Raw genomic sequence first — 27004 nt, forward strand, 5'->3', positions numbered from 1 at the left:
AAATTTATTGAATTATTATTAAATTTATCGATAAATTTATTAAATTATTATAAATTGATTATTAAACTACATTTCAATTAAGGTAATCATTAACCATTAATACTTATATGCCATGGAAGTTGATTGTGTTGGCGTGTAGAAATAAAGAAATAATTTTTTATTTTATTTTATCATATTCTTCATTAAAAATAAGTGTTTTTTTTTATCTGTTTTCAATCGTATTTGAAAAATCGTCTTTCTCAATATATTTTACGACTGTTCTAGACACTAATAATTTATTTATCGCACTCTATGATTTTATTAGCTAGGTTTTTTCAAACTTCTTTATAAACTTATGAAATTAAACACAAAAATTCATCATTTGTTGAGGTTTTTAAATAGTGAAAAGTATTCTTTTGAAAACATAAATAAAATACTTAAAAAACTAATCTTATCAGATAACCTTCATATGAGAACAAAGCATTAAAACATAGAATATTTAAGTGAATTTTTATCAGTTTAAATATGTTTCATAAGAACCCAATTGATGATAAAAAGATACAAAGGAAATATAAATGTTCCGATATGATTTTGTCTTGAATGATGATAGTGACAAATGACGATTGAGTGATAAAAATAATCAGAGTGATTAATTATTTAACAGCTCATTATCCTAGTTATAACACAATCTAATACTCATTATGAAAATTAAAATTTTTTGAAATTTAATTTATATTCGATGTATAATCTGAAATTTAGTGACTAATGGTAAATTTTAACCTTGATTTATTATGATTAAAGCCGTGATCAAAGGTTTCACAAACTAACGCTTTTGAACCGAGTCGAACTATGCAGACCGGCCTTCGAACAATTTTTTGTCAAGTAAAACTTGGACAAAAGTATTTTAAACTTGTTTGGACCGAGTTCCGGCCCAGCCTGGATATCACTTCCACTGATCAAAGAAATCGACGGAAAAAGGTTTTGCTTTTATTTAAGCTAAAACGTAACAGCCAGGGGAAAAGGAAAAACAAAGTAGAACTGAATTCCCCAAAGGCTAAGTTCCTGATCATGGCGGTTCTTCTGGCGGTGGTGTCGACGGCAACCGTGACGGACGCGCAAGCAACTTGCGCGCAGAAGCTGGTGGGTTGTGCTTACATCAACAACGCCACCGTCAAACCCGGAGACGACTGCTGTAACCTATCAAGAAGCTGTTAGAACCGAGCTTCCCTGTCTCTGCAATCTCTACAAGGACCCTAATTTTCTCCCTTCTCTTCACATCAACGTCTCGGATGCTCTCAGGGTCTCTCGTGAATGCGGCGTCCGTACTGATCTAAGCAACTGCAACAACTGTAAGTTTGCCTTCAATTTTATAATTTCTTTTTTTGGATGAAGATTTGGTTAACAATCCTCTATGTTTTCGTCTCGATTCAATCTGTTCCTCTTTGAAATATACGCTAAATCTAAATTCTCTTGTTTCGATTAATAGAGTAATTAATTCATCTCATGCTTTTTGTTTTTTCTTCTACAGCCACTTCTCCGACCTCTGCTCCGTCTCCACCAGGTAATACAATTAGAGATCACAGCAGATCGAATTTGCAATTTTTTAATATTTGAAATTGTTAAATTATTAGCTATTTTTTAGGGATGGAACTAAAATTCATTGCTATTACTAGAAAATAATTAATGAATAATTTTAAATCAATAATTAATGATTGAGGTTAAAATTATATATATGTATTTTAATTAAATCTTTATTTTATAATAATTATTTATATATATTTATATTGAGTCGACGTAGATCTTTATCTAAAAATGTAGGTTATAATAGATGAAAAAAAATATAATACTCGAATTGATTTTTAATTAGCTAAAAAATCTGATCCGATCATACTCATAATCATCCCTAGATGTGTATGGATAATAAATTATTAAGGCTTTGGCCTGCAAAAATATGTAAAAAATAATAATATAATATAAAAATAATAATAATAAATAATAATAATAATAACGATAATAATAATATACAAAAAAGACCCGGACAAAAACGGGTGTCTACAGCTGCCCCTCTTTGCACATTCTTGTGTTAACAAGAATAGGGCAAAGACGACAATACAACACGTTTTTGTCTGGTTCTCTTTCATTTTCCTATAAATTGGATAATGTTGGTTGTTGGGGACGCCACTGCTCATATGTGATGAAGAGTTCTTGTCGTCTAAGGGTGACATGGTTCCTACGTGATGAGGAAATCTAGTCGAGGGATGACACTGCTCATACATGATGAAGAGTTCTGGTCATCTTTAGGAGGAGTGATAACACGATTCCTACGTGATGAGGACGGCTGGTTATCTAGGATGACACGGCTCCTACGTGATGAAGAGATCTGGTCGGGGAATGACACGGCTCATACGTGATGAAGAGTTCTGGCCATCTAAAGGTGATAACACGGTTCCTACGTGATGAGGACGGCTGGTTATCTATGGTTGACACGGCTCATACGTGATGAAGAGATCTGGTCTGGGGAATGACACAGCTCATACGTGATGAAGAGTTCTGGCCATCTAAAGGTGATAACACGATTCCTACGTGATGAGGACGGCTTGCCATCTTTAGGAGTTATGGTTTCAAGAGAAACCAAATTAAAGATTTGTTTCAAAAGAAACAAACCCAAAGATTCGTTTCAAGAAAAACAAACTCAAAGATGATGTGTTTCAAAAGCAACTGTCTCGAAATAGACAAAATTCTTTTCAAGGGAAATGACTCAAAGATGATTTAAAGGAAACTGTCTCAAGAAAATTTGTTTTTAAGGGAAATGTTCTCAAAGATCGGGGTTTCATTGAAAACTGTCTCAAATGAGACAAAATTCATTTCAAGAGAAACGATCTCAAAGATGTTTGCTTTGTTTCAAGGGAAACAAATTCAAAGATGGTAAAAATTTTTTCCAAATAAACAAACTCGAAGATTTTTCTCACAGAAACCGTCTCGAGAGACACAAAATTTTGTTTCCAAAGAAAGAGATTCAATGATTTTTTTTTTTTTTTTTCAAAAGAAATTGTTTAAGGGATAAAACATTGTTTCCAGAGAAACAAACTCAAAGATGATCTTGTTTTAAGAGAAAATGTTTCAAGAGAAAATGTTTCAAGTGAAACGACTCAAAAATGGTTTTATTTCAGTTGAAACAAACTCAAAGATCTTGTATTTCTAGAGAAACTGCCTCAAGGGAGTTTCAAAAGAAGTTGTCTCGAGAGACAAAATTTTGTTTCAAAGGAAACCACTCAAAGATTTTTTTCAAAAGAAATTGTCTTAGGAGATAAATTTTTTCAAAAGAAATAGACTCAAAGATATTTTCAAAAGAAACAACTCAAAGATTTTTATTCAAAAGGAATAGACTCAAAGATTTATCTCAAGAGAAACTGTCTCCAGAGAGACAAAATTCGTTTTAAGAGAAAAGATTCAAAGATTGTCGATATTGTTATATGGAAATAATCTCAAAGGTGTTTTCAAAAGTGTTTATTTGTTTCAAATGAAACAATTTCAGGATTTGTTAAAAGGGGAAACTGTCTCGTGCGAAACAAATCAGCTTTGAAAATCTCAAGTGATATTAATTTTGCTTTAAGTACAACAACCTTGAAATTTTTATTATGAGAGAAAATGATGTCTCAAGTGAGACGAAATTTGCTTTAAGATATAGTCTCAAATGAGACAAAGTTTGTTTTTGAGGAAACGATCTCAAGTGAGATCAACTTTGTTTAATGTAAAACAAATTCGAAATTTGGATCTCAAAGGGAAAAGGTCTCAAGCGAGACGAAATTTGTTTTAAAAGAAACAACAATCTAAGGTGAGATTAATTTTGTTTTAAGTGAATCAAATTCAAAATTTGTATCTCAAAGGAAAAATGTCTCAAGCGAGACGAAGTTTGTTTTAAGAGAATTTGTCTCAAACGCGACAAAATTTGTTTTTAGGAAGCTGTCTCAAGCGAGACAAAATTTGCTTCGAAAGAAATTGTCTCAAGCGAGACAAAAATTTGTTTTAAAATTCTCAAAATGTGTGGAAAAAATATCTCAAGTGAGACAAAAATTTTGTTTCCAGAAAAACACCCTCAAAGGCGATAAAAAGTTTGTTTGTTCATGCACGTTGAGGAAATGTCTTGATTGTTGACTTCAGGAAGCCCAAATCATTGTTTCTGTAAGTTAGACATCTGGTCATTTCCGAGCTTTGATTTCCTGAGAGATCAAAATGATGCATTTTTGACTGACTATATTGGATGTTATGATGGATGTCAAGATGAAATTTTTTTGATTTTTTTTTTTTTTCAATTTGTCCCCAAGTGAGGAGAAAAATGTCTTTAATATATATGATGATAAATGTTTGATGCAAATTTTATGTATTATGTATGTATGTATTGATATATGTTTGTATTGATGTATGTATGTTGATTTGTGAGGGGAAGGGTTGTTTGTGCAGTCTTCATTCTACCACTGACTTAGTTTGTCTTCATTTCCACCATGGTGTACTCTTGCACACCTTGACCTGAGATAATTTGTTTCCTTGCCCCAGCAAATTTTGCCCCAAAATAGCTTCTCTTGCCCAACTTCGATTCTGAGCTTCGGAGATATATTTGTTGAATTCCAAGATATTTCCGGAGAGATTATCTTGTTTGAAAATGTTTTTCTTCTTCTCAAATTTTCAAAATTTTGAAAAATATTGCCTCCTTCTAAGTTTCACAATTGAAGCCAATCATAAAACATGAATTCATTAGATATCAAAAGAATCAAATGCTCTTTTAATCATTGATAATTACAAATCTTTGACAAATATCAAGATCGACAGGTGGGTTTAGAGGTTGGCTACCTAAATTCTAAGGTGTGTTTCATCCATTGGTCCTCGTGAAGGTAATGACATACCCCTTTTTCTTGATTTGGCATTTTAATCGAAGGCGATCAAAATGACCCCACTAGCATAGTCACTTGCTAAACTCTTTAGAACACTTTTGTTTCAGTTCTCTGAAATCTTCAATTTGTTCAAGCTTCGTAGACTTACCTAGTCAAGGTAGTGCAGAATATCGGTCTAAAAACGAGAATTCTAAGTGCTCGTGTGAAGTCGACTATAACAGGCGTTCCTCAACTCCCTTAGTCCATATTCATCGAAACTCCTTATTTATTAAATTTGATTTAATTTGCCATTGTTTGGCTAGCTGAATTCAGCTTTATTGTACATATATTTATAATTGCCTTTATCAGGCTAGCTGAAGGATTCATGTCGTCACAAAGTCTTCGACTTGACAACCACAGTGGAGCATACACCGGATTGCCAAATAACCCGATCAATGTCATGGTTTGAATGTACTCTATTCATAAAGCCAGGGCTTTCGAGTTTCCTCTATTACCAATTGCTTTAGCGGAATAGCTCAGCTTTATTGTATACATATATATGTTTTTGTTTGTTTGTTTACGGATTCCATTTCTTAAGCTCGCTGAGGACAACCTGTTATAGTCTCGGTGTTTGTTGAAGGTCAGAAAATCTCATCGTTAGAGTTCAATTCCCAAGCAACTGACCTAAACTAGATTCATCTACTTGACCATTCCATCTGAGAAGATTATGATCATCATTGAACGTCATAAACAGAAATAATAACCAATTAGTTTTGCAATCTCATGTGCTAGTTGCCCCATTTTATCCGCTCCTAACACATACCTGAATGCCAAACCCTTTGATTGACTCTTTATGTGAACAGAAAACTAGCTCGGTCCCTGCAAGAAAATGGTATGTATTCTGGTGTACCTCTGGATTAGGATCAAGGGGTCATTGTTTTGCAGGGTTCAATCTTGTCATTTGTCAAAGATTTACAACCTCAATTATTAAAATGCTTTTAATTAAAATGATATTCAAAGAATTCAAGATTAAAATTTGCTCATTGTCATTTTTTTTTAAAGGAAGTATTTTATTTACAATGTTCGAACGTCAAGTGACTTACAAAAATTTAAACATAAGAAGAACAAAGAAAAACAATTCAAACAAGAGTCATGCATGAGAATGCAACAAAATCTCCCGATGGATGCCCCGACCGACTTCCGATCAGAATGCCCCATTACACATTGAACGTTAATGTCCCTGAATCGATCAGATCTTGGACCTTGCACTTTAATGCCCTACAATTCTCAGTGGTATGCCCTGAGATCCCAATGTGATAGCTGCATATGGCATTAATATCATGGCCTTCAGGATATGGTCAGTTCTTGGTTTGGATTGAACTGGAATCACCAGGTTGTTCTCAATTAGAGCTGGGAGCAATTCCTCATATGTCATCGGAATTGGATTGATGCATGTCTTTTTACGAAAAACATTATGAGACACGGTCCCCAGATTAGTTAAATCCACTAGACTGACCTCAGCTCTTTCCTCAATGTCAGTATGGCTAGTACCACATATCTGGCCATTATTAATAGCTCTTTCAATCATTTCTCCACACATGACAATGTCAGAGAAACTCTTAGTGGCAACCCCTATCATGTAGTCGATATAAGGAGACTGTAATGTATCTATGAATAGAGTGATGAACTCTCTTTCAGTCATTGGTGGATGCACTTGAGATGCAATATCCCTCCATCGTTGTGCGTACTGTCGAAAACTCTCATAATTCCTCATCCCCATATTCTGAAGCATTGTTCGATCGGGGGCCATATCAATCATGTGCTTGTATTGGCCCAGAAAAGCACTAGCCAAATCCCTCCAGGAGCGGATTTGAGAACGACTCAGTTGGTGGTACCACCTTGAAGCAGGTCCAATCAAACTGTCTTGAAAGCAGTGGATCAACATCTGATCATTGTTAGTGTATCCAGTCATTCTTCGAATAAACATCGTGAGGTGGGCATTGGGGCAACTGGTTCCCCTGTACTTTTCAAACTCGGGCATCTTGAATTTGGGCGGGAGCACCAGGTCAGGAACTAGTACTAGTTCTGTTGCATCCATCCCGTTGTGAGAGTTTTGTCCTCTCATTCCATGTAATGTCTCTCTGCACCACTGTTTCAAATCATCTGGGATCTCGTTCTTGGCTCTTCTCGTCGCTAGGTGACTAGAAATCCTGTTGGGCGAGATAATTGGTTGCGAACTAGCCTGTGCTTTCACACATTTAACTGTTTCACGGGTTAATGAAATCTTTTCTTTGCCTTTTCTTGGTTGAGCTCAGCCATCTTTGCTACCATTTGGTCAACTAGGTCTTTTGGTTTTGTAAGATACGATCCACGGTGGTCTTTTGCATCTGCTCCATTTTAACCTCCCACTCAACTTGCATCTTTTGCAAACTCTCGTTCAGCTCTTTCTTTAATTCCTCAAATTTTGCATCCATTCTCAGTACTGTGTGAATGCAATTGCACAGTTAGAAGTGCTTCCTCAAAGTTTCCAGCAAGGTATGATTAATGCATGTAAACATGCTTAAATGAATGTTATGCAAAATGCAACGATGCAAATGCAAATGCAGAAATGTGGATCCCAACGATAAATACCGTAGAACAATTCCCACCAGAGATAAAAAATTTCACATTACAAGACAGTCCACTTTACAGACATGTCTTCGCTTAGATGGTGAGCCTGGAATGGATCACTGCTTCATACCGGATCTTCGTCCTCAATAATGATGCCCCTCAAGCGCTCTGTAATCTGACTCCGTTAATGCCTCGGCTATGCTGAAGTTTGTGCTTCACTCCCTGATGGTTAACGATGGAATAATTGTGGATGAGGATCTACTGCTGGATTACTCCTTAGATCAGTGGATTATCATATCAGTCTCGAATGATGCACGATCTTCGAGAAAATCTCATTCTTGTACTCTGGACTTCTTTTTAGCCCTCGATGCATGTCTGTGTATGCGATCGCTTGATTGAAAACTTTTATCTCTTCTTGTGAAAATTTTCTCTCGAATATCCCCTTACGGATCAACACTTTTGCATTATGATGATGCAATGCAATGCAATGCAAATGACAAAATGACACAAACAAAAGAGAAGAAATAAGTTAGTATACACAAACAAAAGAGAAAAATAAGTTAGTAAATGTAAAATAATTGATACAAATAAAAATGTAATTCAGAGATGGATATAACACCTACCCCGTCATGATATCTACCCAAACATGCTTTCAATTAAATAACAATCCTACCCGGACATGCTATCTACCCAAAATGATCTATTTTCAAGAAATTGGTCTTAACTGCATGGTATCTAGTTCGCATGCTTTATTCGGAAAAATATATTCTACAAATTTAAAAGGTTAAGGTTTAGAGTCGTTCCTCCTTCGTGTACACCTATTTTGGGTACCTACCGACGAACAAAGGTTCGGTATGACTATACCTAGGGTGATCGTTCGACGGCTCACTATATGCTTGGTTTCGGCTATAACGGAAAAAAGGGACTCGAATTGTCCTTGATGTCGGTGCCCCCTTGGGCTGCCAGACCCTCAATCCTTACCCATTACAGGTTTCAAACGGACCGAGTTCAATTCGAGGGGATTCACTGCCTTATACCCATACGAGGAATAAATTCCTACGAAGGTATAAGGTATGTATCCCATGGGTTATTTGCTAAAACTCATACGAAGAATAAATTCTTACGAGAGTAAAGCATTCACCCTAACTAATTTGGATCGAAGCTCGTGTCTAGAGCTTATGTTTATGCCAATGCGAGTGATGTGTGTGAGGAGGAACATACCTACCTTCGACTCAAAAGGAAAACAAAACAAGGAAAAATGATAAAATCCTGACAAAGCTGAAAGCCAAAAATAAAATGTTAGTACGACAAAAAACGAAGCAATTAAAAATTTCAATAAACGGATCATAAATTAACTAAAAACTAGAAATCATAATTTCCACCAAGATGACAATATGTAAACGACGTACAGCCTGACTCTCTAAAAAACTCCCCAGCGGAGTCGCCAAGCTGTCATAACCATTTTTTTGTGAAACAATTAAATATTATTTAAAAAAACGATTACGACTTTATTTTTTAAAAAAAAATGGGTGATTTTGAATTGATTTGAATAAAATTGAAAAGAGTCGCCAATCGACCTTTAGATTAGGCAGGTCGAATACCTAAAAACGTCTTTCAAAATAATTTTAAGAAAAATCATTTTTAAAGACAAAAGTGGTCTACGTTTACCAGAAAATCGATCTGATGGGTTCGGGAGTCGGTTACATGTGTGGGGAAGGATTAGCACCCCCACAGTGCCCAAAATTGGTACTGTATCGCTTACATATCGTCGTGATGATGGAAATTATAAATCGAATATAAAGTTAAATTACGATCCATTTATTGAAATTTAATCAATTTGCTTCGAGTTAATTATTTACAGAAAATTCTTTAACTCGAAAAGAAATATCGAAATTAGTAATCCTCCATCGGGAAAGTTAACTCGACTATTTCTTATCCATAAAGAATATTTCCCTCTTGATAAAATGTGAATCGAATAAAAATGAAATTTACGTTTGCATTCAAATAAAAATGAAATAAATATTAATAAAAAACACACATTACATTATTAAAATAAATTAATTAGTAAAATATAATCGACTTGTTGCAAGTTCCTATGTCGTTAAAATGCCGTATCGGATCGTACCACTTCGACCAAGTGGTACTTTCCCCGCCCATTCTATGCATACGTGTTCTTGAAAATATAGTCGAATATTTCATATATAGATAAAAATATAATGAAAATAAATGTAATTGGAAATACAAAATAAAATATTTACATTACTAAAAAACATCATTTACATACTTCAAACAACCCAAATAATAAGTGCAATAAAATCATACATAAATGACTAAAATAAACAAAAAAAAATTATAAACCAAGATAATATTATCAAAAGGTAAATATTTGTAATTACAAGGATCAAAAGGAAGAAAAACAGAAACTTGATGTACTGAAATAGTAAATACAAGAATTTAAGGGAGTAAATAGCAAATACAGAAACTGAATAGGTTAAAAACAGAAGAAAAAGAAATTTAGGGACCAAAATAAAGAAATAAAAACTAATGGGACTAAACAGTAAAAACCAAAGTCCGAATTACAAATATTAAATAATACATGTATCAAAATGAAGATAACCCAAAAATAATATAGAGAACTAAAATGAAATTATTACAAACATTGGGACCAAAGTCAAGTATGACTATAATAACATTACATTTAATAATAGGACTAAAATAAAATATATATAACTGCAGAATACAATGTACAAATTTATAAAAATTAGCAACAGAAGATCTAGTGACCAAAATACAAACTATATGAACATGGTATACAAAATACAAAATACATAAACTGTAAGATTGACCAAAATGTAACATGCATAAATATTAAGGCCAAATTAAAATATCAACAGAAACATAGAGGGCCGAACAGTAATTAAATCAAATAATAAACAGTGACTAAAATGGAAATACAGAAACATAAGTGCTCAAAATATAATAAAGCAAACTTTTCAGTATATGATTGAAATAAATGGATTACAACTGCAAGGGACCTATAGTGCGATTTACCCTAAATATATGAGAGACACGGGTGAGTTTCTCAACCTGCAGGGACTAAACACGCCATTAGCCCTTTAAAACTCTGAAAACACGGGAATGGGGTGCCCAAAACAGCTGCGTTTTGCTCCCCACCCAAGCCCCCAAAACGGCTTCTCCCCTCATTTCTGCTTCATTTTAACAAATGAAGAGAGAGAGAGTTCCAGAGAACTCTCCCAACTCTCTCAAACAACGAGAGAATGGCCACGGTGGCCGGAGGCTCCCACGGCGGGGCCGACGGCTGCGCACGGCGGCCGGAGAAGTGAAAATGAGCCCAAACGAATCCTCTCTTCTCCCTTGAACCAGAACCTTAAACTTTATAGCCTAAAAACCTAGCTAGACCCCTAAATCTTAGGTTATTACCTCTCGAAGCAACAAGAATCCGGCGACTCTTGGTGTTCCCAACCGCTTCGAACCCACGGTGAGACCTTCTCTCTCTCTCTCTTTCCTTTTGTTTTTATCCTTTGATTTTTTTCTTTTCTTTCTGTAAAACCCGAATGGTCTCTCTTTTTTTTTTTTTTGTTCTCACCGCCTCCACTCTGTTCTCTTTGCTCTTTCCTTTTATCTTGCTTTGCATGTTGATTTTTTTGCTTCGTTTGGTGAGATGATGAGGTCTATGGATAGGATTTGATTTCTCTGATTTGGGTGAATAAAGTCCAGATTTTTCGGGATTTTTGGGTGTTATTTTAATGGGTTTTCGGATTTAGGCTACTGTATATGATAAGTTGATATTGATTTGGTTTCTGTTGATTGTTTTTTTTTTGTTTCTATCACTGTTCGGCCTCTGTTAATGATGACAGCGACGATGAGATGGACCGGCAGCAGTGACGACGGCGGTGGGAAGTGCAACTTGGCGGCGGCTGATGATGATTTAGGGTTTTAAAACCCTAATTTTGTTGGGTTATCATATGATGGGCTCGGGTTAAGCCTCGGTTGGGCCTTGTTGTATTGGGCTTTGGCCTGCAAAAATATGTAAAAATATAATAATATAAATATAAAAATAATAATAATAAATAATAATAATAATAACGATAATAATAAATATACAAAAAAGACCCGGACAAAAACGGGTGTCTACACATACAAAATTAAAGGACTAACCGATGCCTTAATCTTGCAATCTCAAACTCGATCTCTTGAGCTTCAGTGTCAAGAAAGTATTCAATCAACTCCTCTGCAGTATCGGGTATTTCCCTGGACTAATAATGAAACCACCACCAGAAGAAGAAGAAGAAGATTAAAACACCCAAAACAAAACCAATTTAATAAATTGTGATAAAAAAACATTTAGCACAACTATTATACTTCGCGAAGAGTTCGGCGACGTTCCTTCTCTTGGCTTAAATGTTGCTCAAATGCCTCTCGAGCCTCTGCGTCTTTCTCAAGCCGCCTTCTGAACTCGAGACGAGCCAAGTGTCCTGTCTGCGGTCTTCCTAAAATACCTTCCGGGTCCTTCCTTGGATTAAAAGAAGAAGAAGAAGAAGAATTGATTTCAATCCGAAGCTTCAACTTTTTATCAAACCGTAACAAAAAAAAACCCGAAAATCTTATGTAAGTATTTACCCATTGGACGCAGGAGACTTTGAAATTGAAGCAGGTTCGTGTTACTTTTGTCGAACGGAAGGTCGCAACGGGGGTGGCGATGCCGATTGAGAGAGTGACCATTGTTAGCGGTCGTTTGATACAAGCTTTTTCTCTGCTACTGGTTTTTCGTTGGCTTCTTATCCGTTGGAATGATTGCTTTCTAAAATATGTTAACGGGTAAAGAAAGTATAACAAGGTCATTGAACTGCGTTTAAACTATGCTTTTAGTCATTAAATTTATTGAATTATTATTGAATTATTATTAAATTTATCGATAAATTTTATTAAATTATTATAAATTGATTATTAAACTTACATTTCAATTAAGGTATAAGATCATTAAACCATTAATACTTATATGCCATGGAAGTTGATTGTGTTGGCGTGTAGAAATAAAGAAATAATTTTTTATTTTATTTTATCATCTTCTTCATTAAAAATAAGTGTTTTTTTTTATCTGTTTTCAATCGTATTTGAAAAATCGTCTTTCTCAAATATATTTTACGACTGTTCTAGACACTAATAAATTTATTTATCGCACTCTATGATTTTATTAGCTAGGTTTTTTCAAACTTCTTTATAAACTTATGAAATTAAACACAAAAATTCATCATTTGTTGAGGTTTTTAAATAGTGAAAAGTATTCTTTTGAAAACATAAATAAAATACTTAAAAAACTAGTCTTATCAGATAACCTTCAAATGATAACAAAGCATTAAAACATAGAATATTTAAGTGAATTTTTATCAAGTTTAAATATGTTTCATAAGAACCCAATTTGATGATAAAAAGATACGAAAGGAAATATAAATGTTCCGATATTGATTTTGTCTTGAATGATGATAGGTGACAAATGACGATTGAGTGATAAAAATAATCAGAGTGATTAATAATTTAACATTTCATTATCCTAGTTAAAACACAATCTAATACTCATTATGAGAATTAAAATTTTTTGAAATTTAATTTATATTCGATGTATAATCTGAAATTTAGTGACTAATGGTAAATTTTAACCTTGATTTTATTATGATTAAAGCCGTGATCAAAGGGTTTCACAAAACTAACGCTTTTGAACCGAGTCGAACTATGCAGACCGGCCTTCGAACAATTTTTTTGTCAAGTAAAACTTGGACAAAAGTATTTTAAACTTGTTTGGACCGAGTTCCGGCCCAGCCTGGATATCACTTCCACTGATCAAAGAAATCGACGGAAAAAGGTTTTGCTTTTATTTAAGCTAAAACGTAACAGCCAGGGGAAAAGGAAAAACAAAGTAGAACTGAATTCCCCAAATGGCTAAGTTCCTGATCATGGCGGTTCTTCTGGCGGTGGTGTCGACGGCAACCGTGACGGACGCGCAAGCAACTTGCGCGCAGAAGCTGGTGGGTTGTGCTGCTTACATCAACAACGCCACCGTCAAACCCGGAGACGACTGCTGTAACCCTATCAAAGAAGCTGTTAGAACCGAGCTTCCCTGTCTCTGCAATCTCTACAAGGACCCTAATTTTCTCCCTTCTCTTCACATCAACGTCTCGGATGCTCTCAGGGTCTCTCGTGAATGCGGCGTCGGTACTGATCTAAGCAACTGCAACAACTGTAAGTTTGCCTTCAATTTTATAATTTATTTTTTTGGATGAAGATTTGGTTAACAATCCTCTATGTTTCGTCTCGATTCAATCTGTTCCTCTTTGAAATATACGCTAAATCTAAATTCTCTTGTAGTTTCGATTAATAGAGTAATTAATTCATCTCATGCTTTTTGTTTTTTCTTCTACAGCCACTTCTCCGACCTCTCCTCCGTCTCCACCAGGTAATACAATTAGAGATCACAGCAGATCGAATTTGCAATTTTTGAATATTTGAAATTGTTAAATTATTAGCTATTTTTTAGGGATGGAACTAAAATTCATTGCTATTACTAGAAAATATAATTAATGAATAATTTTAAATCAATAATTAATGATTGAGGTTAAAATTATATATATGTATTTTAATTAAATCTTTATTTTATAATAATTATTTATGTATATTTATATTGAGTCGACGTAGATCTTTATCTAAAAATGTAGGTTATAATAGATGAAAAAAATATAATACTCGAATCAATTTTTAATTAGATAAAAAATCTGATCCGATCATACTCATAATCATCCCTAGATGTGTATGGATAATAAATTATTAAAATGAATTCACATATAGGATGTTCATTTATTAGTAATTAAATTTAGGGTAAAATACACAAATTATCCCTTAACTATATGACAATATTTTGTTGAGTTCTTTGATTATTTAAAGTTATAAAATAATCATTTGACTATAATGTGTTTATTTGTTGAGTCTCTGGACTATTAAAAGTTATAAAATGATTATTCATATGTTTCAAACTCGTCTTTTTACATTAAAAATTAACGTTTATCTAAGTTGGACGTTATGCTATTGACTAAGATATGATAAATTTGATTTCTCAAACGATTATACAATTCAATCGATTTTGTGATTAGATTTTATTATATTTTAGTCAACATATTAATGTCCAATTTAGATGATATTCATTTTTTAATAGAAAAGGATGAATTTGGAATATATGAATAGTTGAGTAATAATTTTGTAACTTTTAATAGTTGATGGACTAAACAAAATATTATCATATAGTTAGGAGATCATTGATGTATTTTAATCTTAAATTTATAATTGTTTTAGTATTTAAATTCGGAGGAAATATTGAACTTTATTAAATAAAATATATTTCATCTTTTATTATCATTAATTATTAGAAGGATAAAACATGTGAAGTGTGAACTGATGGACCGACTAAAAATGACTTTTGTAATGTTTTTTTTTTGTGGGGGGGGGGGGGGGGCACATAATTGAAGCTTTCATAAATGTCAAAAAAGGAGTTGGTGGTGATTTTGGGAAAATGCTAACTAGTGTCAGTCTTAATATACCGTTAAAAAAGTGTTATCGGTTTTGTTATTATTTTAAATAATAAAATCGGTAAAAAATAACTGAAAATTTATTATTTCTGCCGGTTTTAATTACCGATATAGGTAAACTCGATAGAAAAATTTGGTAAAAAAATAATATTTTTGGTAAAGAGTTATCTAAAATATTATTTTTTTTATCGGATTTTTTACTGTATTGACCTATATCGGTAATTAAAATTGGTAAAAATAATAATATTTTTGGTCATTTTTACCGGTTTTGTTATTTAAATAATAATAAAACCGGTAACATATTTTTTAACCGTATATTAAAACTATCCCACAAAACTACCCCACCGTAGAACTTCCTGGTGATTCTCAGGCAGACTTTTGTTAATGTGGTGATTGTTATTTTGGTAGGACGAGGAGCTGTAAATCAAGATGGTGGTGCTGACAGGATATCATTGACTGGACTTACCATCTTCTTCTTACTCTTTATCTCTATAGCACTGTACTGAAGTGATCGGTTGAGCGAGTATTAGTTTAGAGTATTCGTGTAATGTAATTCATAAGCTACGAATTTCAGAGGTTTTAAACATTGATGGTAAATTAGAACAGGATGTGTTTATTTAGAGATTTATACTGTTTATGTATTTTTTATTGTTCGATACAGTACTTGTTTCTGCTGTTTAATTTAATGAATTTTGTTTTGATAAAAACACGCACACACACCGAGGATGGGACAATCTAACATAATTGAAGAATGGCTAAGCTGGATTCCGAACTAACATGAGGACCATCAAGGTTTCGAATGAAACCAAAAATTGAATTGATGAGACGCACAACTTGGTTACCCCAAAAAAAAATACCCTTTTACCAAGGGTAAAGATTCATAAGGAAGACGCGTGAAAATTTGTAACAAATCACTCAACTTGAAGATCTTCACTTGAGGAAATTAAATACTCGTATGATACAGAATGAAATTAGAATAAAAAAGGACAAGATTAATTGGCACAAGCTGCTATAGTTTTCTCATCACCTGGTAAAACATACGATTATCGTTTGATTGATTGTCTTAGGATGATTGATTGTAAAAGATAAATCGACTCGTATGGATATTCAGACGGTGAATGATTTATACATACTTTGTAGAAATGCTGTAGAGACTAAAGAGCACATAACTTTTAATTGCTCGTTCTCTAGGAACGTAAAGGGCTGTTTTGGATGCTTATGGTCTGCACAGACTGATCCTTGTTTGGGAACAAGAGCCAACTTGGACTTCTGCATTTCTTAATGGTGAGTCTTTTGTTTCTCTTATCCTAATGATTGCTTGGAGTGCTTGTATCTACTCTATTTGGAGGGAGATGAATAAATATTGTTTCATGGAGTGTATAGGGGAAGGAGATGATAATAATTTAGGGAATATGCCTGCGTCTCTAAGATGCACTAATACGGTGCAAAAGAATTATACTGCGCACCCCTTTGAGATAACGCTGAGCAGTAGATGGGAAACGTTTCCGTTAATTGATGTTAACGGCCATCCACGTTGTTTCTCTCATCTACTCGTCAAATTTGAAATTGAAACTTGAAATAAAAATAAGTAAATAAACAAATAAAAATAGGGAGATCGTCGATCGATTTAATTGATCTAAAACACCGAATGGAATGAATGTAGAGTGAGTGGATTTCAGCAATGAAAAGCGTCTTCTCGGCGCCCGGAGATTACGTCTATTTCAAGTCCCAAGTCCCTCTTCACAAGATCCCCGTAAGTTCCCCCCCCCCAAATATACATACATACATACATATATATCTGGTTTTGTTGATTTTTATAAGATTTTGGTTATGGGTGTATGGTATGACTTTATTGTGATAGTGGGTTTGTTTTTGTTTTAGCTAAGGTCTATTACTGTTTGAGTTTTGGTGAGAACTCTGATCGCATAAGTGCAACACTTTGTTCTGTGATTGAATTTGCTTAATTCAATTTCATCTGTTGATTCCCTTTTTTAGTAAATTAGCCATCCATATGAGCTTAAATGTCTCTTCAATTGGAAAAAGATCTGTATTGGATTTCACTTTGATATCTGAAGGATCGATTTTCACTTATGATTTTGGTCCCAAAGTGGTACCTCCACTTATATGTCTTCCTGGAACTGCAGGGACAGCAGATGTCTACTACAAACAGATCATGTCCTTGTCCATGAAGGTTGTAAGCTATCTATTATAAGTATATTTGAAAAGTGAATACTTCCCCCGTCCCCCCCTTTTTTTTTTTCCTGTTTTAGTTCTTGGAAGAAGTCCTCTGGGAGCAAAAAGAGGATGTTTCATCTCTCAAAAGCTACGAGAAAAATGGAAGGAAGCTTCCACAGGCTATATTTTTTGCTCTCTTATTGCTTGATATAGTGGATATTTATATTTTGTTTTCACAGCATTATCTTGTAGCAAGTTACGAATTTTATCATTTTATTAAGTAGAGTTCCTAATTTCTTTTAGACAGAGGTAGCGTGAAACTTCCCCGTTTCATTTATTGGTTGGTGGAATTTCATTTTTTGTGTGGCTTATTACCAAGTACTATTTACCATGAGGCTGTTGTGAAGAATGTTCACTTTTCATTAAGCCTAATAATTTAAATTTCACAAATGTTCAGGGTTACCGGGTGATTTCTATCGACATTCCCTGTGTTTGGAATCATCAAGAGTGGATTCAAAGTTTTGAAAAGTTCTTGGATGCCATCGATGTTCATCATGTGAGACCTTAATATGTTTGTGGCCTTCCCTATTGTATCATTTATTTGTCCTTTCAGTGGATATTTCATATTTATTATTCCTATTATATGTTTCTGGAACAAAGAATAGGTTGCCTGCTTAAAGTGAAACAACATTTATTTTATTTCTGTAATATTAAGTAGACTGCATGGTACTACAATGGAGAGATCTTATACTAATTTCCTGGCTCTACTTTTGTGGTTAGGGTTGCAGTAGTCTATCTTGAGACTTGCTTAACATGAGTGTCATGTCTTTGATAGATACATCTGTATGGTACATCCCTTGGAGGCTTCCTAGCACAACTTTTTGCTCAACATCGTCGTAGACGTGTTAAATCCTTAATTCTCTCGAATACATTTTTGGGGACACGCACTTTTGCAGCAGCAATGCCTTTGGCACCTATGTATGTTTTACATTTCTTATAAACTCTAGGCTATTATAAACTTGCTTCATTTGTTGGGTCAGGTAGGTCGAATACCTAAAAATTATTTTTTAAAAGAGTTTTAAGAAAACATCAATTAAAAAATGAACTGATCTGCGTTTATAACCAAAAATTCGTTCTTTTTAATAATAAAAAGGGATTCGTGGTCGGTTACGTTTAGGAAAGGATTAGCACCCCAACAACGCCCAAAATTGGTACTCTTTTTTTTGTTTAATTATAAATTGTCTCTATTATTAAAAATTTAAAAATTTAAAATATATTTAATTTATAATCCTATTATTTCAAAATTATATAAAAAATATTTATTTATTTAAAAATATCAGAAAATGACTTCTAGGTGCCTTAAGACAGTTCTTTTCTTTGATATTAATAAATATTAATTTTAAATAAAATTAAATAATATTTTTTATAATATTTAATTTTAAAATACCAGAATAGGACATCCAGTTGTATTAAGACTGCCCTTTTCTTCGATATTGAAAAATAAATATTAAAATAATTTATTGAAAAAATAAATTATTATTTATTATATATATATTTATGACTACATAATAATAATAAAAATATTTAAATATATAAACAAGTAAAATTAAAACAATAAAAATATAATTAGAACTATATGAAAATATTTAAAATTGGTAACTAAATTATAGTAAAATTAAAATTAAATATCTAATTCATAATTAATCAAAATTATAGGGATTAAACATGCTATTTTCTTATTTATTAATTTAGTGACTAAAATAAAACTTATCTAAAATTCGAATATCAGATTAAAATAAATTAAAAATATAAACTCGGGATTAAAATATTAATTATTAAAATTAAGGGATTAAATCTGTTATTTACCCTAAATATATTATTTTAATATAAAGGACTAAAATAAATAAAATTAAAATTAAAGAACCGAATTAAAAGGATTATAAATTGATTTAGTGACTAAAATGTAAAGTTTACAAATTTGAGGGATGGCGGACGGGATTTAACAATTAAAAAATTACACAAATAGCCCTCCCCGAAACGACGTCGTTTGGGAAGGGCTATTTAAAGCCAAACCCGGCTGGCCCGAAGGGCCAGCTTCATTTCTCGTTTTTTTCCTCTCTCTCTCTTCTCTGAGAGAGAGAATTTTCTCTCGCTTCTCTCTAAAACAGAGAGAAGCTAGCCGACCGGCAGCCATCCGTCGGCGTTCTTCCACCGCCTTTGGTGGCCGGAAATTTTTTTTTTTATACTAAAATATAGATCGGACCGTCCTAATGACGGTTCCGATGGTTTTTTTCTTCTAAACGGCTCCCGATCGGAGCAAATCTAAGAAAAATACCTTCGGTTTTCGAAGGTTTTGGTGACGTTTGAAGAGGTCTGGTGGTCGTAGCTTCCTCGGTAAGCTTTTCTCCTCCCTTTTCTTTTGTTTTTGGTTGCTAGTTATTGTGAGTTGGTCTCTTTTTTGGTATCTTTGCTTTCGGTTTTTGTCTCTCTGGCTCTGTTGTTCTCCCTTTTTTGTTCGCAGATGGGGTGATGGCTTTATAGCCATCACCGGTGTGGCCATCAGACCGGGTAAAAGAATGGAGTCTGGTGAGTCACCGGACTCCCAGTGGTGACTCACCGTTGGGACGACATGTGTGCGGCTGGAGTGGCGGCGAGGCTGAAGCAACGCCGCGTGGTCTTCTGGAATCTACGGCGGCGCTGGGACGTGTCCCTAGGGTATTGATACACTAGGGTTTCCTCTGGCAAACTGTGGACCGTTGGATCAAACCAGATCCAACGGCTGAAATTGAAGATGGCGGTTAGAGGAATAGGAAAACCCTAATCTATTAGAGTTTGTTATGGGCTCATTGATCTGGGCCACCATTTGGGTTTTGTAATATTAATAAATAATATATATTAATAATAATAATAATAATAATAATAATATAAATAACATTTAAATGAAAAAAATGAATATCTTCAGTAGTGGGCTGTAAATTCACCCAAATTTTGAAATTAAATAACCACATGCATGCAGTTTTTGGGTGGAATCGTGTTGATCAAAGTTTCCTTGCAATGAGTCAATTCCCTTTAAATTATTGACTTGCTTGTATGCTCGCATTTCTTGGATGAAAGAAGTATATTTGCTCTGCTTTCACATATATTGCTATGTTTAATTTCCGGGATATCAAATTTAATCAAAACCTTTAAAAACCCTAACTTCTTATATAGTTCCTGCAATTATTTCTTGGTTTTTATCCTTGCACGATCTTTGTTAATATTACATATTTCATGTAAATATGAAAGAGTTCTTAAGATGAACTTCCCACATGCAGTGTTGGTTGGGCCCCCTCTTTTTTGTTGAAACGATACGTCTTAACAGGAATCCGTAATGGCCCTCGTGAACCTTTTATTGCTGATTCTGTGGACTTTGTTGTTTCACAGGTAAATTTCATGAAACACCCACACCATTTTTCTTTATTGGATTTCAGTTATTATCATTTTGTATGAAGCACTCTGTCTCTTGCTCTTTCAAATGCAAAACAATCTGCTGTAGGAAAGAGTTTGCTTTCTTTATCTTAGATCATATGTGAATCATTTCAGGTTGAAGCACTCTCAAGAGATGACTTGGCATCCAGGTTGACTTTGACGGTTGACAATGCTTCAGTTAAACCTCTTCTACTTTCAGATTCGTTAATTACTATAATGGATGTAAGTTGTCTGAAAATTGCTTTTTACAGGCTTTGCACACAAAACATATCTCAAGTATTCATCCTTTTTCTCTGAAACAAGGTTTCTTTACCAAGATGCACAAGAAAACAGAGAAGATGGTTTATCTTCGTTGTCTGTCGATTCTATTATTTGTGACTAAAAAGTTTTTGTTCGTTTTTCCTATGTGTGGGTATCTTTTAGTTAATTTGTTGTTAAAATGTCAAATTTGCTTGACATGGTTTTTGACATGGCCCTAAAGACGAACGACTACTCGTCAATTCCTCAAGAACTCAAAGATCAGCTGGAGCTTATCTGAAAACAGGAGGTGATTTCCCCCTTCTTTCCCATCCGGATGAAGTAAACCTGCATCTTCAGGTATATGAAGTTGATATATATTAAAGGCTTAACTCGTACATGATTGTGCGGTTGTTATATCGAGAAGACTGTTATATCATCTGGTGTCTGAATCTTGGCAGCTGCACCTAAGACTTGTTGGATTAGAAGCTCACCCGGAGTTGGTCCAAAGTATCCCAAAAGACGGCACTGGTGGGAGCCACAGCAAAGAATATGATAAGAAGGATGATGATGACGGACCAAAAGAAAACGGGGGCAACCCTGATAGTAATTCTGAAGAAAGCCAGGCATCTCGCTCGGCTCCAGAAAGTTCAGAATTTCATGGCCTAGATTATCAGCTACTCAACAATGCCGCAACTCATCACGAAAACTCGGTTGTTTTGACACATTCTGTGATGTTGATGAATCGGCACGATGCAGCCACTCAAATCCCTCACCGGTCGACTTGGGAGTTGTTATGTATGGCTCATAAAAAGTCTCGTTGTGGGGTTACGAATTATGTGGGTTGGAGGTGTGGGGGCGCAGCCCCCGCGGTACGGTACATGGTTGATTTTGTAATTATGTACCAGGGTTTTCTATTATAAATAGAGATGTAACCTAGACCTAAAATATCATTGAATAAAACTTCTAGCGCCGCCTAGGCACCGAGGACGTAAGCACATTGCCGAACCTCGTAAAATTCTCGTGTTCTTTCGTTTTCTTTACCCGTTTTCGTCAACAATTGGTATCAGATGTCAGGAGCAAAATTCGAAGTCGCGAAATTCGATGGTCAGGGTAACTTCGGATTATGGCAAACGAGGGTGAAGGATCTATTGGCGCAGCAAGGGATCTTGAAGGCTTTGCGACCTACAAAGCCGGCGTCGATGGATGAGGAAGATTGGGAAGAATTGCAGCAGCGAGCGGCAGGAACCATACGATTATGCTTGGCGGACGAGGTCATGTATCACGTCATGCATCTATCGTCTCCAGACGAAATTTGGAGGAAGTTGGAAAGTCAGTTTATGTCCAAATCCTTAACGACAAAACTGTATCTGAAGCAGCGGCTGTATGGGCTGAAGATGCAGGACGATCACGATTTGGCGCAACACGTGAATGTCTTCAATCAAATCGTTTCTGATCTGGCTCGGCTTGATGTGAAAATTGAGGATGAAGACAGAGCGATGATTCTGTTGTGTTCGTTGCCTTCCTCTTACGAACACATGGTGACTACTCTTACATATGGGAAAGAGACTATCAACGTTGAGGAGATTACTGCAGCCTTGTTGGCTCACAACCAGCGGAAGCAGAATGCAGGGGAAAGCTCTCAAGCCGATAGCTTATATGTCAAGGGTAATCGAGATCGTGGACGGAAGCCAGAGAAGGCAGGGTCCGGGAAGCGGAATTCCAGATCTAAATCCAGGGATAAGAAGACGATTCACTGTTACAAGTGCAAGGAGGCGGGACATATGAAGCGAGACTGTCCGAAGTTGAAAAAGAAGACTGATGAGAAGCGTGATGGCTCATCCAAGTCTGTGAACGTGGTCGAGGATGATAATTCTGATTGCAGTGAGGGTGATATGCTTTCTATTTCAACGACACAATTGACGGATGCTTGGATTCTTGATTCTGGATGTTCTTATCACATCACGCCAAATAGGGAATGGTTTTCGACATACAGGCCGGTTAATTCTGGTTCGGTTTATTTGGGTGATGATCGATGTTGCAATATTGTTGGTATTGGTGATGTCAGAATTAAGATGCACGATGGCTCCGTTCGGATGTTGAGTGGTGTTCGACATATCCCAGACTTGAAGAAGAATTTGATTTCCTTGGGCACTTTGCACAAGAATGGTTTTATCCCTAAGGCTGACGAGGATAGGGAAACCATTCGGATTGTTAAAGGAGCATTGACTGTGATGAAAGGCAAGATGACTGCAGGGAATATCTACATATTGTTAGGGAGTACCGTTGCAGGTGGAGTTCACTCTGTTGAGTCCTGTGATGATACGACAAAATTGTGGCATATGCGCCTTGCTCATCTTAGTGAACGTGGTATGGCAGAATTACACAAGAGAAACTTGTTGCATGGTGTCAAAAGCTGTAAGCTCGACTTTTGCAAGTATTGTGTTCTTGGTAAACAGACTAAAGTCCGTTTCAAGACTGCGAAGCACACAACTCAAGGGATTCTTGATTATGTGCATTCTGATGTATGGGGGCCTTCCACGACATCGTCTTTGGGTGGATCTAGGTACTATGTTACTTTTATTGATGATTTTTCACGGAAAGTTTGGGTGTATTTTTGAAACAGAAATCTGAAGTTTTTGAGAAGTTCAAGCTGTGGAAAGCTGAGGTAGAAAACCAAACAGGACGAAAAATCAAGTGTTTGCGGTCTGACAATGGTACGGAGTACACAGATTCACAGTTCCTACAATTCTGTAAGGAGCATGGGATTCAGAGGCATTTTACAGTGCGCAAGACACCACAACAGAATGGTGTTGCGGAACGAATGAACAGGTCATTGAATGAAAGAGCCAGATGTTTGCGGTTGAATGCGGGGCTTCCCAAACACTTCTGGGTTGAGGCTGTTAACATGGCGTGTTACCTTATCAACAGATCGCCAAGGGCATCGCTGGCTGGGAAAGTTGCAAAAGAGGTATGGACTGGTTATGATGTTAGTTTTGATAACTTACGGATTTTTGGTTGTCCTGCTTATGTGCATGTACCTGCTGATGAGAGATCCAAACTTGATGCAAAATCGAAGGAGTGCATTTTTCTGGGTTACAAGAAAGGTGTCAAAGGATTCAAGTTCTGGGATCCAGTTGCGAAGAAAGTTGTGATTAGTAGAGATGTCGTTTTTGATGAACAGTCTATGTTGCAGCAGAAGCAAGACACGACAGTGGTAGATTTCGAGCAGTTTCCAGTTGAGAAACCAGAAACTTCTCAACCGACTTCTGGTGGTTCCACTACGGATGATTTGCAGGATTATAGTCTCGCCAGAGACAGGGTGAGACGGACGAATATAAAGCCTCCGAACAGATTGGGTTTTGAAGACTTGGTATCTTTTGCACTTACTGTTAGCAGTGATGATCCAGTTACTTTTCATGATGCCGTTACTAGTCAGGAAAACGACAAGTGGATGGCAGCCATGGTTGAGGAGATGGAGTCTTTGAATCACAATCGCACATGGGAGTTAGTTCCCCTTCCTGAGGGTAAGAAGCCGATTGGTTGCAAATGGGTGTATAAGAAGAAACCAGTAGTAACAGAAAAAGAGGGGGAGAAGTTCAAGGCTCGTTTGGTAGCGAAGGGTTTTTCACAGCAGAAAGGAGTTGATTATGATGAAATCTTTTCTCCTGTGGTCAGGCACACTTCAATCCGAGCAGTACTTGCATTGGTGGCTAGTTGGGATTTGCATTTAGAGCAGATGGATGTTAAAACTGCTTTTTTGCATGGTGATTTAGAGGAGCAGATCTACATGCGGCAACCTGAAGGTTTCACTCAACCTGGAAACGAGCATTTAGTTTGCAGATTGAAGAAATCTTTGTACGGGTTGAAACAGTCTCCGAGACAGTGGTATAAACGGTTTGACTCCTATATGATCAAGATTGGCTACAACCGATGTGAGTATGATTGTTGTGTCTATGTTAAGAGCCTTGATGATGGTTCTTTTATTTTTCTATTACTGTATGTTGATGATATGTTGATTGCTGCGAAGAACATGGATGATGTTATCGGTTTGAAAACTTTATTGAGTCAGGAATTTGATATGAAAGATTTAGGTGCTGCAAAGAAAATTCTTGGAATGGAAATTTGCAGGGACAGACTCAAGGAAACTGCAGCTATCTCAACGGGGTTATGTTGAGAAAATGCTAGAAAGGTTTGCGATGAGCAGCGCGAAACCAGTTAGCACTCCATTGGCGAATCACTTTAAGCTCTCATCAGAACAGTGTCCTAAGACAGATAAGGAAGCTGAAAATATGGCAAAGGTTCTGTATTCTAATGTTGTTGGCTGCTTGATGTATGCGATGGTATGTACTCGTCCTGATTTAGCTCATGCTGTTAGTCAAGTTTGTAAGTACATATCTAAACCTGGTAAGCAACATTGGGATGCAGTCAAGTGGATCTTTCGGTACTTAAAGGGTACTGTGGGACATGGAATTGTTTTTGGGAGTCAGCGGGATAATCCTTTGGTTGTAGGATATGTGGATTCAGATTATGCAGGTGACTTGGATAATAGAAGATCTACGACAGGGTATGTGTTTACTCTTGGTGGAGGGCCTATTTGTTGGAAGTCTACTGTTCAATCTGTCGTGGCACTATCTACAACTGAAGCTGAATACATGGCAGCGGCTGAAGCTGCAAAAGAAGCTTTATGGCTTACTGGTTTAGTGAAGGAGTTGGGTGTTCAACAAGGTGGAGTTCAATTGCTTTGTGATAATCAAAGTGCTATTCACTTGGCTAAGAATCAGGTGTATCGTGCTAGAACTAAACATATTGATGTAAGGTTCCACAAGATCAGAGAGTTGGTTGCATCTGGAGAGGTTTTGTTTCAGAAGGTACATACTGATGAGAATGCCGCTGATATGTTCACCAAGCCAGTTACGACAGACAAGTTCAAGCATTGCTTGGACTTGTTGAATGTTTCGAGTTGTTAAAGAAGCAAGGTAACCCAACCCACATTGAAGTTTCCAAGGGGCAGGATATTCGCCAAGGTGGAGATTTGTTATGTATGGCTCATAAAAAGTCTCGTTGTGGGGTTACGAATTATGTGGGTTGGGGGTGTGGGGGCGCAGCCCCCGTGGTACGGTACAGGGTTGATTTTGTAATTATGTACCAGGGTTTTCTATTATAAATAGAGATGTAACCTAGACCTAAAATATCATTGAATAAAACTTCTAGCGCCGCCTAGGCACCGAGGACGTAAGCACATTGCCGAACCTCGTAAAATTCTCGTGTTCTTTCGTTTTCTTTACCCGTTTTCGTCAACAGGAGTTATTTATCGTCTCTTTGCTTCCCCTTTGTGTGGGTTCATTGTACATTTCTTCTAATAATGCTTGGAAATTCAGACAACTGATGTAAATAGAGCATACATTAGCAGTTCCTTTTCGTTGTTTATTCATATACAAACATTGTTGCAAACAACCCTAGTTTTCCTTTGACAATGATGTACCAGTTTCATTACTTAAAAGTTCCTTTATTATTGAATCTCAGGTATCAAATCTTGTTCAACTCTCACTTTGTAACTAGTGCAGCATCTAAAGAACAAAGAAGCATGCAAGTTGAGAATTTGGATAACACACAATTGAGGTCATAAGTATTAATTCGATTACAAACTATTATTTTATTTCTATAAAAATTGTAATTTAATCATTTTACTAAAATATTAAATAAAATAATAATAATAATATAATAATAATAATATCTAAAATTTATAAATTTCATTAATTTGATCTTATTCTGAAACAAGTGAATAACTGTAACTTTTCATATCTAAAAATTATACGAATTTAATTTTCATTATTCTCTTAAATTATTTATTTTTTAAAAATATTATTTTAATTCGATGAACTAGTTTGATTTGACAAAAAAATATATACAGATAAGAACGATGTAAGGTCACATATTATTTGGCCTTCAATGTGAGCATCAACTTCATATATTCGTATTACACGGATACACTCGGTCAGACCACCCACAAAACAAGAAACCGATCACAACAATAAAATTCAGTAGGAAGTGAAGCAAAGCATTTGCTCA

The 27004-nt window shown here is 35.5% G+C and overlaps 2 protein-coding genes and 1 pseudogene across 4 annotated transcripts; 2 read left to right on the forward strand and 1 right to left on the reverse strand.

Moving 5' to 3' along the window:
• The first annotated feature begins 1019 nt into the window (after positions 1 to 1019).
• Positions 1020 to 15674, forward strand: LOC120140440 (non-specific lipid transfer protein GPI-anchored 8-like). Of its 2 annotated transcripts, none has more exons than XR_005517722.1 (3): positions 1020 to 1328; positions 1508 to 1540; positions 15461 to 15674. XR_005517722.1 is itself a non-coding variant. In XM_039155426.1 (3 exons), exons 1-3 carry the CDS (start codon positions 13412 to 13414, stop codon positions 15556 to 15558), a joined length of 435 nt encoding a protein of 144 aa, XP_039011357.1. In that variant the 5' UTR covers positions 13310 to 13411; the 3' UTR covers positions 15559 to 15674. The 2 variants fall into 2 exon arrangements, 1 of the variants encoding a protein (XP_039011357.1); XM_039155426.1 differs by lacking the exons at positions 1020 to 1328; positions 1508 to 1540 and adding exons at positions 13310 to 13715; positions 13897 to 13929.
• LOC120140442 lies at positions 11614 to 12260 on the reverse strand. Of its 2 annotated transcripts, XM_039155427.1 has the most exons (3): positions 12099 to 12260; positions 11841 to 11987; positions 11614 to 11734 (listed from the first exon to the last, which is right to left on the reverse strand). In XM_039155427.1, the coding sequence occupies exons 1-3, from the start codon at positions 12198 to 12200 to the stop codon at positions 11624 to 11626; spliced, it is 360 nt and encodes a 119-aa protein (XP_039011358.1). In that variant the 5' UTR covers positions 12201 to 12260; the 3' UTR covers positions 11614 to 11623. The 2 variants fall into 2 exon arrangements, 1 of the variants encoding a protein (XP_039011358.1); XR_005517723.1 differs by lacking the exon at positions 11614 to 11734 and having other exon boundaries at positions 11889 to 11991; positions 12099 to 12257.
• A 949-nt stretch (positions 15675 to 16623) lies between the features above and the next one.
• On the forward strand, positions 16624 to 26331 carry LOC120140431 (annotated as a pseudogene).
• The last annotated feature ends 673 nt before the right edge of the window (positions 26332 to 27004 follow it).

This window comes from Hibiscus syriacus, unplaced genomic scaffold, assembly GCF_006381635.1.
Source record: "Hibiscus syriacus cultivar Baekdansim isolate YM2019G1 unplaced genomic scaffold, ASM638163v2 tig00110785_pilon, whole genome shotgun sequence".
NCBI lineage: Eukaryota > Viridiplantae > Streptophyta > Magnoliopsida > Malvales > Malvaceae > Hibiscus > Hibiscus syriacus.

Coding starts and splice junctions, on each gene's coding strand:
- LOC120140442 (XM_039155427.1), bottom strand. CDS start 12,200: ATGGTCACTCTCTCAATCGGCATCGCCACCCCCGTTGCGACCTTCCGT. Junction 11,988..12,098: donor AAGTCTCCTGCGTCCAATGG/GTAAATACTTAC, acceptor AATCCAAGGAAG/GACCCGGAAGGTATTTTAGG. Junction 11,735..11,840: donor GTCGCCGAACTCTTCGCGAA/GTATAATAGTTG, acceptor TTTCATTATTAG/TCCAGGGAAATACCCGATAC.
- LOC120140440 (XM_039155426.1), top strand. CDS start 13,412: ATGGCTAAGTTCCTGATCATGGCGGTTCTTCTGGCGGTGGTGTCGACG. Junction 13,716..13,896: donor TCTAAGCAACTGCAACAACT/GTAAGTTTGCCT, acceptor TTTCTTCTACAG/CCACTTCTCCGACCTCTCCT. Junction 13,930..15,460: donor CTCTCCTCCGTCTCCACCAG/GTAATACAATTA, acceptor TTATTTTGGTAG/GACGAGGAGCTGTAAATCAA.